The sequence below is a fragment of the Chiloscyllium plagiosum genome, unplaced genomic scaffold (assembly GCF_037043375.1).
Source record: "Chiloscyllium plagiosum isolate Xiang-an unplaced genomic scaffold, Cpla_swu_hap1 HiC_scaffold_31, whole genome shotgun sequence".
Lineage (NCBI taxonomy): Eukaryota > Metazoa > Chordata > Chondrichthyes > Orectolobiformes > Hemiscylliidae > Chiloscyllium > Chiloscyllium plagiosum.
In genome coordinates, this window is record NW_028270169.1 from 39,521,725 (window position 1) to 39,540,146 (window position 18,422).

Consider the following 18,422-nt stretch of genomic DNA (forward strand, 5'->3'; position numbering starts at 1 on the left):
AGTTATTTCGAGAATGTGACTGGAAAGAAGTTCTGGGATTTACATATTAATGAACTGAAACCTGCAACCCATTCTAAAAGATGAAAGACTTAATAACAATCTAGTTTGTTAAATATATTGTTTCAGTTGCATGACACTGAGATCTTCTGTGTCTTATGATCCTACTCCACAGCTATCTGATGAAGGAGCATCCCTCCGAAACTTCCAATTTAGAACTTTTGTACTATAACCTGGTGTTGTGTGATTTTTAACTCACCCCAGTCCAATACCTGCACCTCCACATCATGGAAATAGAGGAGGCAGTGAGGTACTTTTCTAAGAAACTAAACCAATATTAGAAGAAGTATTGCACACAAAACAAAAGGATACTTTGTAATTGTTATTGGCTCTTCAACATCTTGAAGTCAATGTTCATCATGGTTGCAAAGAAACATGAATACATACTGATCATGGCCTACTAACAGTCATTGAAAAATTTAAACCCATAGTGCAAGACTGTTCTGATGGGGTTTATTGATTCAACTATTCAATGTAAGGATTATTCACTAAAGATAATAGACTGTAGATACTTCTTCTCAAAATGTAAAAATGATGGAATAATTTAAGAATTTAAGAGAAAGATGATAAACGATCACCTAAGATTTGTTACAGGGATGAGTGAGAATGAATAGATATTACTTTTGCATCTTGTTGTCTAGTTTCATTTTCCTTGTGATGAGATTCATTTTTGAAATGATGTTTTACTTTTCTTAAGAGTGGAAACACAGAGAGGCCTTTTTTTTTGGATTGGGAACTAAACGTGAGAAAACATAATGGTTTAAAATAAATAAACTGTGCAAGATGTTTCAATTTTAAAAAAAAGACAATTTACAGGAGCACCTATGAGTTGTATGTACATGTTGCCTTATTGCAGCAGTGAGAGGGAAATCCAAGCAAATTGGCACAATTTGTGTTTCAGGCACTTCTGCCTAAAGACAGTCTTCTGATTGGTTTTCCAATTGGCACCAAGTGTTGCAGGCTTAGGAGAGCTCAGCATAGTAATAGCATCTTGATTGGTTCCTGATCATGTGACTACAACATTGTGTTTGGAGAGCACAGCAGAAATATTTAACTGCAGAGAGAAACCATCCATCCCTCCTTCTCTTGCTTCAGTGTGGCAAAGTATAAGAAAATATCCTGTTGCTAGCTACTGTCATTCACGTGTTCTTTGTGAGCTGCTCTCTGCAAATCCAAAGTTGAAAGAGGAAAAGTAAAACCATCTTCGGATACGTTGAAAGTTTAAATTCTCGACAAGAAAAATGAAAGACTGTGAATCAGTGTACCACAACCTGTGTAATCAGCAAAGAATTGGAAGAAACCAAAGGGAAATAACTCATTAATGTCTGTGATCTAAACTGTTCCTATTGTAACTGTGTTTCCCTAATTTTTTTGTCCACTCATATTATTCATGTCTTGTCTTTCTTTTTGTATCTGTGTGTGCGAATAAGAATTTTTAAAAGGGGTGAAGTTGTAAGTTATATAGCTATGGTTAGCAACTCATCTGATCTACTTTTGGCATTGGTTAAAAAACAACTTAATTACAATAAGTAGTTATTTTCTTGTTAACAGTTTAAACTGGGCATGCACATACTTTGAATTGATTTGGACAGCTCGTTGAAATTGGACGATTTGGTGATTAAGTAAATTTGCACATTTCTGATAACTCCCAAAATACTTGGTCTTGAATCCTAACCACTATCCCAGTGACACAAAAACAGATCTTATGGATTTCTCAGTCACACGCTCAGACAAGAGTCACACTATAAGTCTTTAAAGTTAAAAATCACTCAGGAAGTGGTCAGCATGTAGTGTCCTTGAGACCCTTCGGGAAAAGGAGAGGGCGGATCCTATGGAGCGGTTCCCTGAGCAGACTGTCAAAGCCATTTGGCAGAATGCCTCATCGCCAGAACTTTCCAACAAGCACCAAGACATGGCTTGGCTGGTGGTGAGAAGGGCTCTGCCTGTGAGATCCTTTATGCATGCCCGGACTCTCTCCCACACTGACCTCGAAGCGGCTGCCGGGGAGGCAAGACTGTCACACATCTACTTCTGAATAGGCCTATGCACCAAGTTGAAGGACGCTCTCTGGGCAGTCCAGAACCTATTGATCTTCCAGCTGAAGGAGTTGACCCCGACTGAGTGTTGCAGACTGGCACATTCCAAAGTCCAGGACTACGTGTTGAGGGATGCGCTGAAACTTCGGGCAGCTGCTGCCAAGGTGCGGTGGGGAAAACCACCGTGTAACATCTGCCTGCCTAAGAAGAACAGGGGGCCCACCCAGTCATTTGGGCTCCGCTGACGCCTCAGCAGAAGAACTGGATAGTAAATGTACAGACTTGTATATAGGAAAAATAAATTTCGATGTCCGTATGTAAAGCAATGTTATGTTTGCACAAGAATGGCATGACCAATTGTAAAGAGATCCAAATAATTTTATGAATAAAGTATATTTTTGAAATAAAAAAAATAAAAATCACACAACACCAGATTATCGTCCAACAGGTTTAATTGGAAACACACTAGCTTTCGGAGCGTCACTCCTTCATCAAGTGGTAGTGGAGGGCTCAATCCTAACACAGAATTTATAGCAAAAATTTACAGTGTGATGTAACTGAAATTATGCATTGAAAAATTGATAGTCTGTTAAGCCTTTCATCTGTTAAAATACCGTGAATAGTTTACTTCTTTCATGTGTAAATCACAAAACCTTTTTTTTAAAAAGTTGCATTCTCGGGTTAGCTGTTAACAATGGTGATAGCTAGACAATATGTTGAAGGTGTTGGCCCCCTGGTGTTCTCTGTCTACGCCATGATGTTTAGATTGATTCTAATCTAAAAAGTGAGAAAATGGAGTTTTACATGAATTCATTCAGTTTTTGAGCTCAGAGCTCTACATGAATGCATGCAGTTTTTGAGCAAAGTACACTGTCACCCTACAACTACAAATTCACCCCACAAAATATATGTGTGCATGTGGGTCTTAGTTTGGCTGTATGTGTCTGTGTTGGGGGTAGTGAGTGTGAGAAAGTGTATATGTGTGTGTGTAGTGAGTGTAGAGTGTCTTAAGTCTGTGAGGGAGTGCATGTGTGAGTATGGGAGTGTGTATGTCTATAAGGGTGTGTCTGGTTGTCTGTGTGCGCGTCTGTGTGTATGTGTGTATAGGAGTGCCTGTGTGTGTGTGAGAGTATGTGTGTATGTAGGAGTATCTGTGTGTGTATATAGTGCAATGGTGGTTACCTGTAATGTGACATGAACTCAAGGTCCCAGTTGAGGCCCTCCCTATGGGTACCGAACTTAGCTATCAGCCTCTGCTCGGCCACTTTTCGCTGCTGCCTGTCCCGAAGTCCACCTTGGAGGATGGTCACCCGAAGGTTCGAGGTCGAATGTCCTGGACCGCTGAAGTGTTCCCCAACTGGGAGGGAACCCTCCTGTCTATTGATTGTTGTGCGGTGCCCATTCATCTGTTGTTGTAGCCTTTGCTCGGTTTCCCCAATGTACCATGCCTCCGGGCATCCTTGCCTGCAACGTATAAGATAGATAATGTTGGCTGAGTCACATGAGTACCTGCCTGTGGGAGGTATCCCCACGCGTAATGGTGGTATCTATGTCCACACTCTGACACGTGTTGCAGCGCCTACCGTGACATGGTTGTATGGAGTTGTCCTGAGAGCCGGGCAGCTTGCTACGAACAACAATCTGTTTGAGGTTTAGCGGTTGTTTAAAGGCAAGTAGTGGAGATGTGGGGAAGGTCTTGGTGAGGTGCTCATCCTCATTGATAATGTGTTGCAGGTCACGAAGAACATGGCGTAATTTTTCAGCTCCTGGGAAATACTGAACAACGAAGGGTACCCTGTCAGTTGCAGCACGTGTCTGTCTCCTGAGGAGGTCATTACGGTTCCTTGCTGGGGCACGTCGGAACTGGCAGTCGATGAGTTGGGCATTGTACCCCGTTCTTGTGAGGTCATCCCTGAGTACTTCCAGGTGAAGTACGAATGAGACTCCGGGAATTCTTTCAAGGTGCCAGCAGTGATCCCAATGAGCCCACTGATGAACTAGAACAGTCATCACATGGATCTGTAGAGGAGCGACCAAATAAGGTGTCAACTTGGACGGCAACGGAGGGCCGCTGCCCTGGGCTTGACATGTATGCTCAACCCGTCAGGAAATGTATAAATGCCAGATTCATCAGCCGTACCCACAAGGTAGAGCAAAACATCATCCGTTCACAATGCAATGCCATCCAGGCTCTCAAAACCAATCACAACATTGTCATCAAACCACCAGATAAAGGAGGAGCCATTGTCATTCAGAATAGAACAGATTACTGCAAGGAAGTGTACCGACAACTGAACAACCAGGAACTCTACAGGCAACTACCAGCTGATCCGACCAAAGAACACACCCGTGAATTAAACACATTGATCAGAACTTTGGATCCAGTCCTTCAGAGATCCCTACGCGTCCTCATCCCACGTATTTCTCGTGTAGGCGACTTCTACTGCCTTCCAAAGGTACACAAAGCCAACACAACGGGACGTCCCATTGTGTCAGGCAATGGGACCCTGTGTGAGAATCTCTCTGGCTATGTAGAAGGCATCATGAAACCTATTGTACAGGGGATCTCCAGCTTGTCGTGACACTACGGATTTCTTACAGAAACTCAGCACCCATGGACCAGTCAAACCGGGAACATTCTCCGTCACAATGGACGTTTCCGCACTCTACACCAGCATCCCCCACAATGATGGCATCGCGGCAACAGCCTCAGTACTCAACACCAACAACAGCCAATCTCCAAACACCATCCTACAACTCATCTGCTTTATCCTCGATCACAACGTCTTCACCTTTGACAACCAGTTCTTCATCCAGACACACGGATCAGCCATGGGGACCAAATTTGCAACCCAATATGCCAACATTTTTATGCACAGGTTGGAACAAAACTTCTTCTCTATGCAGGATCTCCAACCAACATTGTACACCAGGTACATTGATGACATTTTCTTCCTCTGGACCCATGGCGAGGAGTCACTGATAAGACTACACAGTGACATCAACAAGTTTCATCCCACCATCAAACTCACCATGGACTACTCTTTGTCTCCATGAGGCCTGTGAGGAGGTCACTCCTACAGATATTGTCATGGAGAGGTTGAGGCGGGAGGGAAGGTGGAGATACATCGTAATCAGCAGGAGATTTCCTTGCCAATCGTTGACGTGATACCATTGGACATCAAGGGCTGCCAGGACAACTCCCTTTTGACCTGGTACCACTGTGCTGCCACCACACTCTCTGCTCTGTCTCGCTGGCAGGATGGTGTTAGTGTTGTGTGGAACTTTGTGTAAAGCATGATTGTGAGAGTATAACTATCAAGTGGTTGCTTGGGTAGTCTCCCAGATTTGGAAGGAAGACTTTGGGGAGTTCACAAGGCTGGTTTTGCTGTCAGTTCCTTGGTTCTTCGGCAAGCGCATAGTCATCTGTTTTGTTTCATTCTTTTTATTAAAGCCATTCGCCTTTGATACAACTGAATGGCTTCCTTTGGTCATTGCGGAGGGGAGTTGACAAATAACCATATCGGTGTGGGTTGCAGTCAACATGTACAGGTCATTCTTCTATAATGTGCATTTCATCAGCACAAATTGACTGTAATGCAATTCACGAATTGTGAGCATTATTTTGATAATGTGAACTTTCTACTGAACAGGTATAACTATTTTCTATTCGTGATCTTTAACAGTGCGATTTTCTGTAGCGGTTTCGATCGCGCAATTTTTCTGGAGAGCAAGGTTGTAGAGGAACACAATTGTGGCATTATAGCGGAACGACCTGTAAGCTAGACTGGGTAAGGATGGCAAACTGCTTTTTATAAAAGTCATCAGTGAAGCAATTGGGTTTTCTTAAACAAAAACCAATACTGGTTTCGTGGTCATTAGTATACTTTTAATTCTAGACTGCCATGGTGGAATTTAAACTCTAGTCTCAGAGCATGATGTAGACTACTAATCAAGAACAGTGGTTGCTTTTATGTCATTGTTCATGGGATGTAAGTCCAGTCAGTATATTTTATTATTTATTCTTAATTGTTCTTGAAGGAAAGTTCCCTTCCTGGACTGCTGCACCATATGGTGGGCCTGTCGGTAGAGCTATTAGGAAGCAGGTATCAAGACTTTGATCCAGGGACAGTGAAGGAATGGTGAAAATTCCAAATACAGAAGAGAACTTGCAGGCTCCTATGCTTCTGCAGCCAATGTTCTTCTGGGTGATCGAGGTTATTGAATTGGAACATCCTGTAGCAGGAGTCTTGGTGAGTTATTATAGTGCATCTTGTAGATGGTAGGCACTACATGTCACTGTTTAAGGTATTTAAGGTGGATTGTGTGTCAATTAAACTTTATCCTGGATTGGAACCCAATCAGCCCTAAATATTGATTCCCTCCCCCCACCAACCAGGTGGGTGCTTTATGTACATTGCAGGACTCGGCTATGTTTGCTCTCTCCTTGCAATAAAGCTGGATCATCTATGTGATAGGTTAAAGGTGTTGATTAGCGTCACAACACTAATTCAATTTTTTAAATCCTCAACTAGGATTTTTCAGTCATGTCAGCAGGATGATGCATGAGGTCTGGATTTTGTTCAAGTGTTCTGGTGGTTGAGGAACATACTATTGTTAAATACAAATTGGTGGGAAAGTGAATGTCTCTGAATTATGAATTGCCACATTGCTGACCAATTTGCAGCATTCTGCATTTACATGTTAAATGCACTTGAGTTTAGCACAATGTTTAATCTATTAAATGAATGTGAAGATGCCCTCTTGATGTGTGAATTGTTAATTTTCACAATAACTGTCAATTAGCTTCTTCCCAGAAAGCAAGCACTTGTAAGTGTGGAGTTTTTTCTTGTTGTGAAGGTCGTGTTTATTGTGAATGTTCCCACCAGGTAGCGCAAACAGTAGCCTTAATTTCGGAAATGAACTGACAGCACGGAAGTGACTGAAGTGTAAATAATCAGGAGAGGAGCCCTACTTTGTACATGGCAGATGATGAGGCAGTGGCTGGAGAGGCCAGGCAGACCCACCCCCATTCTTTGCCCTGCCCCCCTGAAGAACCAACTTCCACTTCACTACCCTGCCTTTCTGATAGGAGCATGCCTGCTGATGTCACTGCACACAAACCTGTGTTGTCATCATTGTGTGTGCAGATGCTTCCTATAGCAGTTGGGTGACATCACTGGCTATGCATGTGCAACAGCCATAGTGCATTTTGCATAATCACTCTGAAATCCAAAACTGTCTTGTGTAATAGAGAGCAACAGCTGAGAGTCTCACTGGGAGAGGTGGAATTAAAATACAGCTTTCCATGTTCTTTGCTTTAATGTCCCACATTCAAGTTTCACTGCAGAGGTCAGAGTATCTGCCCTTCTCCAGTTACAGTCGTAGAGATGTTCAGCACAGAAATAGTCTCTTCAGTCCAACTCATCTATGCCGACCAGATATCATAACCTAATCTAATCCAATTTGCCAGCATTTGGCCCATATCTCCCTCAACCCTTCCTATTGGTGTACCCATCCAGATGCTTTTCAAATGTTGTAATTGTACCAGCCTCCACCACTTCCTCTGCCAGCTTATTCCATCCATGCACCACCCTCTGCATGAAAAATTGCACCTTAGGTCCCTTTTATATTTTCTCTTAAAACTATGTCCTCTAGTTTTGGATCCCCCACCCTGTAATTTACAATTTAAAATGTAAACTCCAATTAATTTGTGCTAATAATTAGGTTAAATTAAATTTTAGTAAGTTGGATCTGGGATCTTGCCAATTGTAAAAGAAGTATTTCTTTTTTAAAAAGAAATAGATCATGTTGTTAAGTTCCCCTTTGTGGAACTTTAAGTTCTCAACCAACTACTAAAGGAATGGTATGAATGAAACTGTCCTAACCTTAGGGTGATCAGATCTTCAAAGCACTTTGATGGACATACTATTGAATTGCAGGATAATGTGGCATTCCTCTCAATCCTATTCTAATCAATTAAGTTTTTGACTATATTAATAAAATTTTACCACTTTTGGCCAGCTACAGCAGAAAACAAAATTGCATTGCACTTTCAACAACTTGAAATTAAAAGTATAGATGTTTCTGCCACATTATTATTGAGAGAAAGCAGCTTTCTTGACATTGCCTCAGCATTGGGGGAGATATCAACGTACATCTGTTTATTAGGTTTTTTGGCATCTTTGGCAACAAGGGAGAACACAAATGAAGAGAGAGTCCTAGCAGGCAAGGCTTGAATGAAGGCTGAACACTGCTATGTTATAGCAGTGATAACATTTTAAAAATAACTCATTGACTGTAAACTGCTTTGGAGTTTTTTTGAGATCTTGGAAACTTATCTAAATGTAAGTATGTCTGTCCTTACTAAACAGCTGATACAACACTGGGCAAACAGCCTCCAATTCAAAGATATTTTCTGTTGATGTTTTAGGAATCAAAATTGAGTGTATTTGTCATAAAATCACTGAGGACTAGTTTTCACTTTTTAAGTTTATGATTTTTGACTGTAAAGGACTAAGTTTTAATTTTTATGGTTCTGATTGTGGACCGAAATGAGAAAAGGACTGTTTTTTTTTTAAACCAAGGATTGTGTAAAAGATGCTTAAACTTCCCAAAACAAATTGTTTGACAACAACCTAAGTGCTGTTGAGCTGCAGTTTGCTCAAGCAGTGAGCAAGTCTAATTGCACATGAGCTGGAGCCAAGGGTTAGGAATAGACATTTAGCTAGTAGCAGGTAGCTAATTGGCCTGGTTTAATGGCAACCTGTTATCAATAACAAAGGCCTTCTGCCTGTCAACAACTGTGTGAATAACTCCCAGGTAACTGATCAGTTCATGGGCAGAAGCCATCAGACCTGAAAATGTGTTGCTGGAAAAGCGCAGCAGGTCAGGCAGCATCCAAGGATTCTCCTGTTCCTTGGATGCTGCCTGACCTGCTGCGCTTTTCCAGCAACACATTTTCAGCTCTGATCTTTAGCATCTGCAGTCCTCACTTTCTCCTAGAAGCCATCAGACCTCAAGAAAGCTAAGTGCCATCCTTTATCTATACCAAGAATAGCTTGACCCTGAAGAAAGTCCATTTATTTCTTCTCTTCAGTTGCTGTAATCTTTGACTTTTAACTAATAGTTCAGAGATGTAGGTGTGAGCGAACTCCCTTGTACCTTTTAAGCAAGTTAAAGTATCTGGAGTGGGAAGATCAAGGAGCAGCCAGTTCTAAAAAGGCAAAAGGATCACTGAGCAGACCTTTTGAACAGGGACCATTGGACTGTCTTCCCAATCTTTCTCCCAATCATGACACTTTTTTTTTCCCTGTGTGTGCATGTGCCTGCATGGGGGAAGTTTTATAAAGAAATTAGTGTTTTAACTAGTAAGTTTGTTGACAGTTCATAATTGTTTACCAGTAGCTAGAATCCATTTTCTTGTAATAAATAGTACATGTTACTGAGAGTTTGCCATGTAAAGTGATTTGATTTGATTTATTGTAATCACATGTACCTAAGTACAGTGAAAAGCTTTGTTTTGCGATCAGTCCAGGAAGATCATTGCAAACAAGAACATGCAGATCATAGGGTTATAAGAAATGTTAGAATAAGATTTGCTCCAGAGAGCTCTCAAAGTGATTAGTGTGTTTATCAGTTTGTTGTACTGGTAGCTCTGCCATAAACGTGCATAAAGCAGTATTGTCTTGCTATTTTAGGAAGGAATATTTTAGTCAAAATCTGTCAGAGCAAGAAACAACAGTGTTGAACAATTGGTAATTTACAGCACTGGAAGGGGTAATTTGAGTTCATAGGGTCCATGCTGTATGAGAGCAACTTCTACAGACGTGATGTATGTTGATTTAAATTAGATGGATATGATTGATGATAAGCCACAGAAATAAAACAAGTCTCTGTTAAATACACAGAACTGGTGGTGTTTTTAATCAATCTGTTCAGGGATTTTATGACCCGCCTCTGAAGTAGGTGGGACTTGAGCCTGGGCCTCCTGGCTCAGAGCTAGGGGCACAGAAGTGCCACAAAAGCTCCCACAGAGATCTACAAAAGACAGTCTGTTCAGGTATTACACACTCATGGAGCAGATGGGACTTGAACCTCAGCCTTCTACCTCAGAGATGGGGACACTACCACTACACCAGAAGAGGTGGTGTTATAGATGTTTTCTAATCAACCTATTCAGAGATGTTATCACACTCCGGTGTATCCGAGATATCTGTGGGAAACTAGGGAAGTGATTGTTGGGCTCCTTGCTGACATATTTGGATCATCGATAGTCACAGGTGAGGTATCAGAAGACTGCAAGTTAGTTAATGTGGTGCTACTATTTAAGAAAGGTCATAACAAAAAGCCAGGGAACTATAGACTGGTGAGCCTAAAATCGGTGGTGGAGGGAATCCTGAGGGACAGGATTTCTATGTCTTTGGAAAGGTAAGGACCGATTGAGGATAGTTACCATGGCGCTATGCATGGGAAATCATGTTTCACTAACTTGTTTGAGTTTTTTGAAGAAGTAACAAAGAGGATTGATGAGGGAAGAGCAGTGGATGTGATCTATATGGACTTCAGTAAGACGTACAACAAGGTTCCTTACGGTAGACTGGTTAGCAAGGTTAGATCACGTGGAATACAGGGAGCACCAGCCATTTAGATACTGAACTGGCTCAAAAGTAGAAGACAAGTTGGTGGTGGAAGGTTGCTTGTCATACTGAAGGCCTGTGACTAGTGGTGTGCAACAAGGATTGGTGCTGGGTTCACTGCTTTTCATCATTTATATAAATGATTTGGATGTGAACATAGGAGGTATAGTTAGTAAGTTTGCAGATGACACCAAAATTGGAGGTGTAGTGGACAGCGAAGAAGGTTACCTCAGAACAACAGAATCTTAATTAGATGAGCCAATGGGCAGAGGAGTGACAGTTGGAGTTTAATTTAGATAAGTGTACGGTACTGCATTTGGAAAGGCAAATCAAGAAAGAACTTGTATACTAAATGGAAAAGTACTGAAGTGTTGCTGAACATTTGGAGTGCAGGTTTGTAGTTCCTTGAAAGTGGAATTGCAGGTAAATATGATAGTGTAGAAGGCATTTCGTATGCTTTCCTCTGTTGGTCAGAGCATTGAGTGTAGGTGTTGGGAGATCATAGAATAGAGTGGTGCTGGAAAAGCACAGCAGGTCAGAAGCATCCGGGGAGCAGGAAAATCGACGTTTCGGGCAAAAGCCCCTCTTCACCTAGTTGAGAGATCATGTGGTGATTATACAGAGCATTGGTTAGGCCACTTCTGGAATATTGTGTGCCTCCCTCCTATCAGAAGGATAGGGTTCAGAAAAGATTTACAAGGACCTTGCCAGGGTTGGACGAAGCTGAGTAAGCTGTGGCTCTTTTCCCTGGAGTGTCGGAGGCTGAGAGGTGACCTTAGAGAGATTTAGAAAATCATGAGGAGCATGGATAGGGTAAATAGATAAGGTCTTTCCCCTGGGTTGGGAGAGTCCAGAACGAGAGGACAGAGGTTTGGGGTGAGAGAGAAACAATTTAAAAGGGACCTAAGGGGCAAAGTTTTCACGCAAAAGGTGGTGCGTGTATAGAATGAGCTGCCAGAGGAAGTGGGTGGAGGCTGGTACAATTGCAACATTTAAAAGGCATCTGGATGGGTACGTGAATAAAAAGAGTTTAGAGGGATATGGGCCAAGTGCTGGCAAATGTGACTAGATTAATTTAGGATATCTGCTTGACATTGGCAAGTTGGATCGAAGGGTGTGTTTCCGTGCTGTACATCTGTATGACGTTTTGACCTCTGGAGTGGGTAGGACCTGAACCTGGGCCTTGTGTACCACTAGTATGTGCACTACCACTGTGTCACAAGGGGCCCCTGTACATTTTCTAATCAATGTTTTAGAGATGTTATTATACACTTCTGGAGCAAATGGAACCTGAACCTACCAAAATGATACTTTGCTTGCTCAGAGGTAGCAGTATTATCATTATGCCACAAGAGGGCTCCAGAGCTGATGTTATAAATATATCTGGTCATTAAGATTCTGATTGGCTTTATTCAATGGGATCAATTGAGAAGACCTATTGATACCTTATTCTTGTGGAACCATGTTTTCCAGACTTTAGTTGCCACATTTGCTAATACAACAACAGTGTTCACACTTCAAAAGAATTGAATTGGCTGGAAAGCCCTTTAAAAATATCCTGTGGATGTGGAAAGATTGACTTGATCGTAACATCTACAATCCATTAAATTGTGGTTAAACTATTGCATATTCTTTTAAAATCTGACACAGCTCGTGAAGGAAACTCTGAACGGTTCTCTCACTGTTGGCATTAAGTTATTGAACTGTGGCACAGGTGCTGGTAAAGATCTGTGGAAAACTCATTTGAAATGTATCTTAGATAAAAGATTTTTCAAAAATTCTGAAGGTCCATTTTTCCATGCAGATTGTACTGCAAAAATGATAAAGGTCCTCACTGTGAACTTGATCATGTTTATCCCAATTATGATGATGATGAATATCAGCAACATTTCCAACAACTTACTTGGTTGTTACTGTACAAGATTGCTGCAATACAGAAAGAACTCCTTGACCCTATTGATGCATGATGTGGTGGTGCAGATGTTGGACTTTGGTGGACAAAATTAAAAATCTCTCAATGCCAGGCTGTAGTCCAACAGGTTTATTTGAAAGTAAAACCTTTTGGAGCACTGCTCGTCAGATAACGAGTCAAGGAAGATTAGGGAACAGAAGACATAGAGTAAAGTTGGAAGTTATAAAGGAGTAGAAGTTGTTTTTTGAATTAGAGGCCAGTGATCAGTGGTGTTCCACAGGGATCAATTCTGGGTCCTCGTTTGTCATTTATATGAACAATTTGGATGACAATATAGAAGGCATGTTAGTAAGTTTGCAGACAACACCAAAATTGCTGGCACCATAGACAATGAAGAAGGTTTTCTAAGATTACAAAGGGATTTTGATCAAATCGGTCAGTGGGTTGAAAAATGGCAGATAGAGTTCAATCTGGACAAATGCGAAGTATTGCATTTTGGTACAACAAACAAGGATAGGGATTTTACACTGAATGACAGGGCCTCCGGTAGTGTTTTAGAACAGTGGAACCAAGTGTGCCAATACATAATGTTTTGAAGTTTGTGTCACATATAGTTCAAAGACATTTGGCATGTTTGCCTTTATTGCTCAGTCATAGAGTCATAGAGATGTACAGCATGGAAACAGACGCCTTGGTCCAACTCGTCCATGCCAACCAGATATCCCAACCCAATCTAGTCCCACCTGCCAGCACCCGGCCCATATCCCTCCAAACCCTTCCTAATCAAACACCCATCCAAATGCCTCTTAAATGTTGCAATTGTAGCAACCTCCACCACTTCCTCTGGCAGCTCATTCCATACCGATACCACCCTCTGTGTGAAAATCCTTTAATATTCGGAGTTGGGAAGTCATGCTGCGGTTGTACAGGATATTGGTGAGGCCTGTTCTGGAATACTGTGTCCAGTAAGGGTATCAGAAGAGATTTACTAGGATATTGCTAGATATGGAAGGCTTGAGTTATAAAGAAAGACTGGATAGGCTGGGATTTATTTCACTGGAGCGTTTTATAAATGACCTGAAAAAAGTTTTTAAGATAATGAGAGGAATAGATAGAGTTGTCTTTTTCCTAGAATGGGGGATTTCAAGACCGGGGACACAAGTGAGAGGAGAGAGATTTTAAAAAGGCATGAAGGGAAGATTTTTTAGACATGGTGGTTGATGTGTGGAATGAACATTCTGAAGAAGTGGATGCGGGTGCAATTACAATATTTAAAAGACAGTCTGATAGATATGTGAATAGGAATAGTTTGGAATGATATGGGCCAGGAGCAAGCAGGTTGGACTAGTTTAGTTTGGGATTATGTTCAGCATGGACTGGTTGGACCAAAGTGTCTGGTTTCATGCTGTATGACTCGATATAGAATAATGTAATTAAGATATTTTGTTCTAATTGAATGAGTGAGTGAAAAATCAACAAGTGATCTTCTATGTTAAATTTAGCTGTAATGGAAACTTTATGAATCAAAGTACTGATCATCCAAATAATTGAAGTTAGTGCTTTCAGAGCATTCGATTTATCAGGAGGCAAAGTCCTGATTTGGCTACATTTGTGACAGTATGGCGTTAATTCTGTCCCTGCACCACCAGCAAACCACTACCACTACATAGTTATAGAGTTATACAGCACAGAAACAAAACATTCAGTCCAACCAGTCCAGGCCGGTCATAATCCCAAACTAGACTAATCCCACCTGCCTGAGCTTGGCCCGTATCCCTCCAAACATTTCTTATTCATTTACTTATCTAAATGTGGGATTGGATTAGATTAGATTAGATTCCCTACAGTATGGAAACCGACCAAGTCCACACCTACCTTCGGAAGAGTAACCCACCCAGACCCATGGGCAATTTAGCATGGCCAATCCACCTGACCTCATCTTTGGACTGTGGGAGGAAACCAGAGCACCTGGAGGAAACCCATGCAGACGTGGAGAATGTGCAAACTGCACACAGCCAGTCGCCCGAGGCTGGAAACAAACCTGGGTCCCTCGCGCTGTGAGGCAGCAGTGCTAACTACTGTGCTGCCATACAATTATTGTTTGCATTAATTGCCAATATGTGATTACTGAATATTTAAGCTTTCATTGGAAACAGTTGGGGCACGCAGGGAGAAACAAATTTGGGCAGAGAAGTAGTCCTGTGGAATGTTATAGAAGGTCGAGTTCGTTAGTTTATGTAAGCAAATCGGTTATACTCCTGCACTGGTCTAGTTTTATGTTTGTGTACGTTGTACTGTGATTGACTTGTGAAGTTTCACTTTCCTCATGGTATTCTTTACAGGTGCCTTTTCCAGTCCTCCAAGGAGAAGGTGTGGAATACTTGGGCCGTGCAGATGACGCTGTAATTGCTATCTCGAATTACAGACTTCACATTAAATACCAAGATTCTTTAATCAATGTAAGTTTTTTTTTGGACACTCTCATGAATCTGCCATAACTTGGTCAGAAAGTATGTTGATGGGTGCTAAAATTTTAAATGAACCAAAAGAAATGCTAGCACTTGCTATCAAATTGAGCTGTTAGTTTTATTTCCAGTTATGCCCTCTGTTCATTCACTTTTTTTTAATTAAAAAAGGATCAGTCCTCCCTTATTGAGCATTTATAAATGCAACCACTTCCTGAAAGGTGAAGGGATAGAGAGGAAGCAGGGTTGAGGAAAGGCATTTCATGAATGAATAATTGAAATGGTCTAATTCAAATATGAAATTGAACCAAACTTATAATTTCCTTTAGACTAAATTACAGTTTAGTAACATGTCTAATAAGTTGATCTGTGGTATTGCCACAGTTCTGAAGAAAGGTCACTGGACTCATGACGTTAACTTTACTTTCTTTCGACAGATGCTGCCAGACTTGCTGAATTTTTCCAGCAATTTCTGTTTTTGTGTCAGATCTTCAGCATCCACAGTTCTTCGTTTTATTATGAAGGGAAATTTTAGAAGGGAAATTGGGTTGTGAGTTGTTTAGTGGGAATTGTTGAGACAGCATGAAAATGGTCTCTTAGGTGAGATGATTTTCAGAGAGGGCTAGAGTGGAGGTAATGAAGAATTATAAAGGTAAAGTAATCTGAGGTGTTACCTTTTGGGCAAGATGTTTAACTGTCTGAAGTAGAAGATGGCATTTCACTGGAAAGAAAAACAGAAGGGTTCTTGTATCCTAGTCAATATTTATCCCTCAGTTAAGACTTAATACAGAACCGATCTTTTGTTAAGTCCTGATTTTGAGTTTGCTATGTGCACATTGGCTATCATGTTTCCTGCATCAAAACAGTGACCACGTTTTAAAAATATTAAATAAGTTGTAAAGCACTCTGGCACACGTAAGATCATGAGTGGATACTGGTTGATATGCTCTGGTTTAGTTTGCTCTAGTTCTTCTTAGATTGTGTGTTGCCAGCTGTATCTTAACATTAGTACACAACAAGTGTATTCCATGTATAAGGTTCCTGCCTTTCTTTCATCTATTATTTTGATTTCATTTTCCCCTTCTCTTTCCTTTTGTTCTGCTTTAGACGTTTCTGCAGGGTGTGGACAGTGACATCTCAGTAAGTACTGTGTGTGTGTGTACTTCCCTTCTGGTTACGCATACAACAGTTTATCCAACACAGTTTATGTGAACAGTCCTGGTCAAAGATGTAGGCTTTAAAGTTCCACTGCAATCCTGTGTCGCCAAGTACGTAGACAGGAATAAAGTGTAACCAACACAACTTAAAGAAGCTTCAGGTGTGCTCATCTTTATCCTTACCTTCATGTGGACATAAGAAAGACATGTCATGTGGATACTGTCTCAGTAAATATACCAACAAGAACTCAGTGCCTCTAGTAGTTTCCTTTCACATCTTCACTCCCTTATGTTCTTGTGTACTGTCAGATTAGCACCAATCAAGCAGTCTGCTGATAATCATATGTAGTTTTCAGAATATGTAGCCATATGGAATGATTTAATCCCTGTGTGTGCCTAGAGCTATTGATCAAAGCTTTTGGTAATGTGGATCATTGGGATGCCAGAGTGACAATCATGTTTTATTGCCAAACATTCATAGAAAATCGAAAAATGTAGAGCAGCTTGAATTAACCTAACCTGCATGAATCCCTGTGCTGCAGCACATTCATTCACTCATTGGTGCTTGGCTTCAGTGCTGTTTCTTAAAATACTGATATTTGGAACATGGGTCAATTTCGTGCTTAAGTGTCAGTCACAAAAGTTGACACAGTTTTGTCAGCCCTCGAAGTGCCATTGTTAAATATATTGTGAGGGAAATAAATCAATTCCTCCAGAGATTACAGTAAAAATAAAAATGTTGGAAATACCTTCAACATTTCAAATGCATAGGTTAGAATTTTGAAGAAGACTTTTGTCAGACATGTTTGTGCATGTTCTGATTTTATTACATGCTGTTGCAGTGTTAAGTTGGCTGGGCCTTGTGCAGAAAGTCTTGTAATGCCGAGTCTGTTCCCTGGGCACAGCTCTGATTTGGAAAAGGTTCCAATATGAACTCAAGTTTTTATGTTTCAGATGTAACAAGTTTGCTGAGTGAATCTCGATCTGACTGAAATGGCTAATGTGGCGTCTGCCAGAGCTGACACTTGTGTTCTTATTATTGCAGTCTGCCTGAATTATTTTGCAGAATTTGTAACTTAATATATTTAACTTGTGACAGTTCCCTTCCCTGTTCCAACACAAAGCTGTTTCATCTTTGTTAAAGCAACAGAATGTTAATTAAAGGCTAAGGGAGTTACCACACCTCCAGCAACTCTGCAATAAATTGAAGAACTCTGCTCAGCAAGCAGTTTGGTGGTTGTAATTGTCGATTGAATGTCCATTTATGGTGATGGGAAAAGGAATCGGGAATTTGCAAATCTCAAAATGTGGATTCTTAAAATATAAAGTAAAACTAAGAACTGCAGATGCTGAAACGCTGAAACAAAATTAGAAATTGCTGGAGAAACTCAGCAAGGCTGGCAGCACCTATGGAGAGAGAGCTTTATCTCCATGGATGCTGTCAGACTTGCTGAGTCTCTCAAGCGATTTCTGTTTTTCACACTTAAACATGTTGAATTTAGAAACATTCCAATAATACTGACAAACAGGATCTGAATTGTAGCTTATTTTCATTCAATCATTGCTGTCATAAATGAGGTAATATCATTGTCAGCACTGCATGGAGTGTTCACTTTTCACTGTCATGAGATCCAGTCAACTTAATATATTGCCAGACTATGCAAATTAGTCCAGCCTGTTTGAGTGAAAGCTGTGTAAATGCAATAATGGTTACTGTAGTATACATTATTACTGTTTAAGACTGAAATTAAAAATAATATTTCTCAGAAGGGTTGGTTATTGGTTTATCTGATAAATGATGTACATGTGTCTTGCTACAGGTACCGATACGGCTTATTGAAGCTGTTGAGAGTCGTGACATGTTTCAAATTCACATTGTATGCAAAGATTCCAAGGTTGTCAGGTATGTTGTACCGCATTAATTGATATGGAATACAAACAACAGTGCCAGAGCATTGAAAGTGATCATCAACTATCGTCTCCAGCGCATTAGACCTTTACAAGGCACTTTACTGGTAGAATTCTTGACACAAAGATACATAATGTATCCTCTCTGTAACCATGCCTATACAAATTCAAGCCCCCAGCAATACTGAGCATGCTCAATGAAACCAGTACTGGTGTATACTAATGGTTTTCAGTCAGATATATCACTT

The 18,422-nt window shown here is 40.8% G+C and overlaps 1 protein-coding gene across 1 annotated transcript in view; it reads left to right on the forward strand.

Moving 5' to 3' along the window:
• The first annotated feature begins 6,232 nt into the window (after positions 1-6,232).
• The window catches only part of LOC148141894 (phosphatidylinositol-3,5-bisphosphate 3-phosphatase MTMR4-like), a 62,646-nt gene continuing 50,456 nt past the window's right edge, over positions 6,233-18,422 (forward strand). Inside the window, 4 exon segments of the mRNA XM_087977127.1 lie at positions 6,233-6,346; positions 14,987-15,103; positions 16,217-16,249; positions 18,087-18,169. Coding sequence (XP_087833253.1) covers positions 6,233-6,346; positions 14,987-15,103; positions 16,217-16,249; positions 18,087-18,169 — 347 coding nt within the window.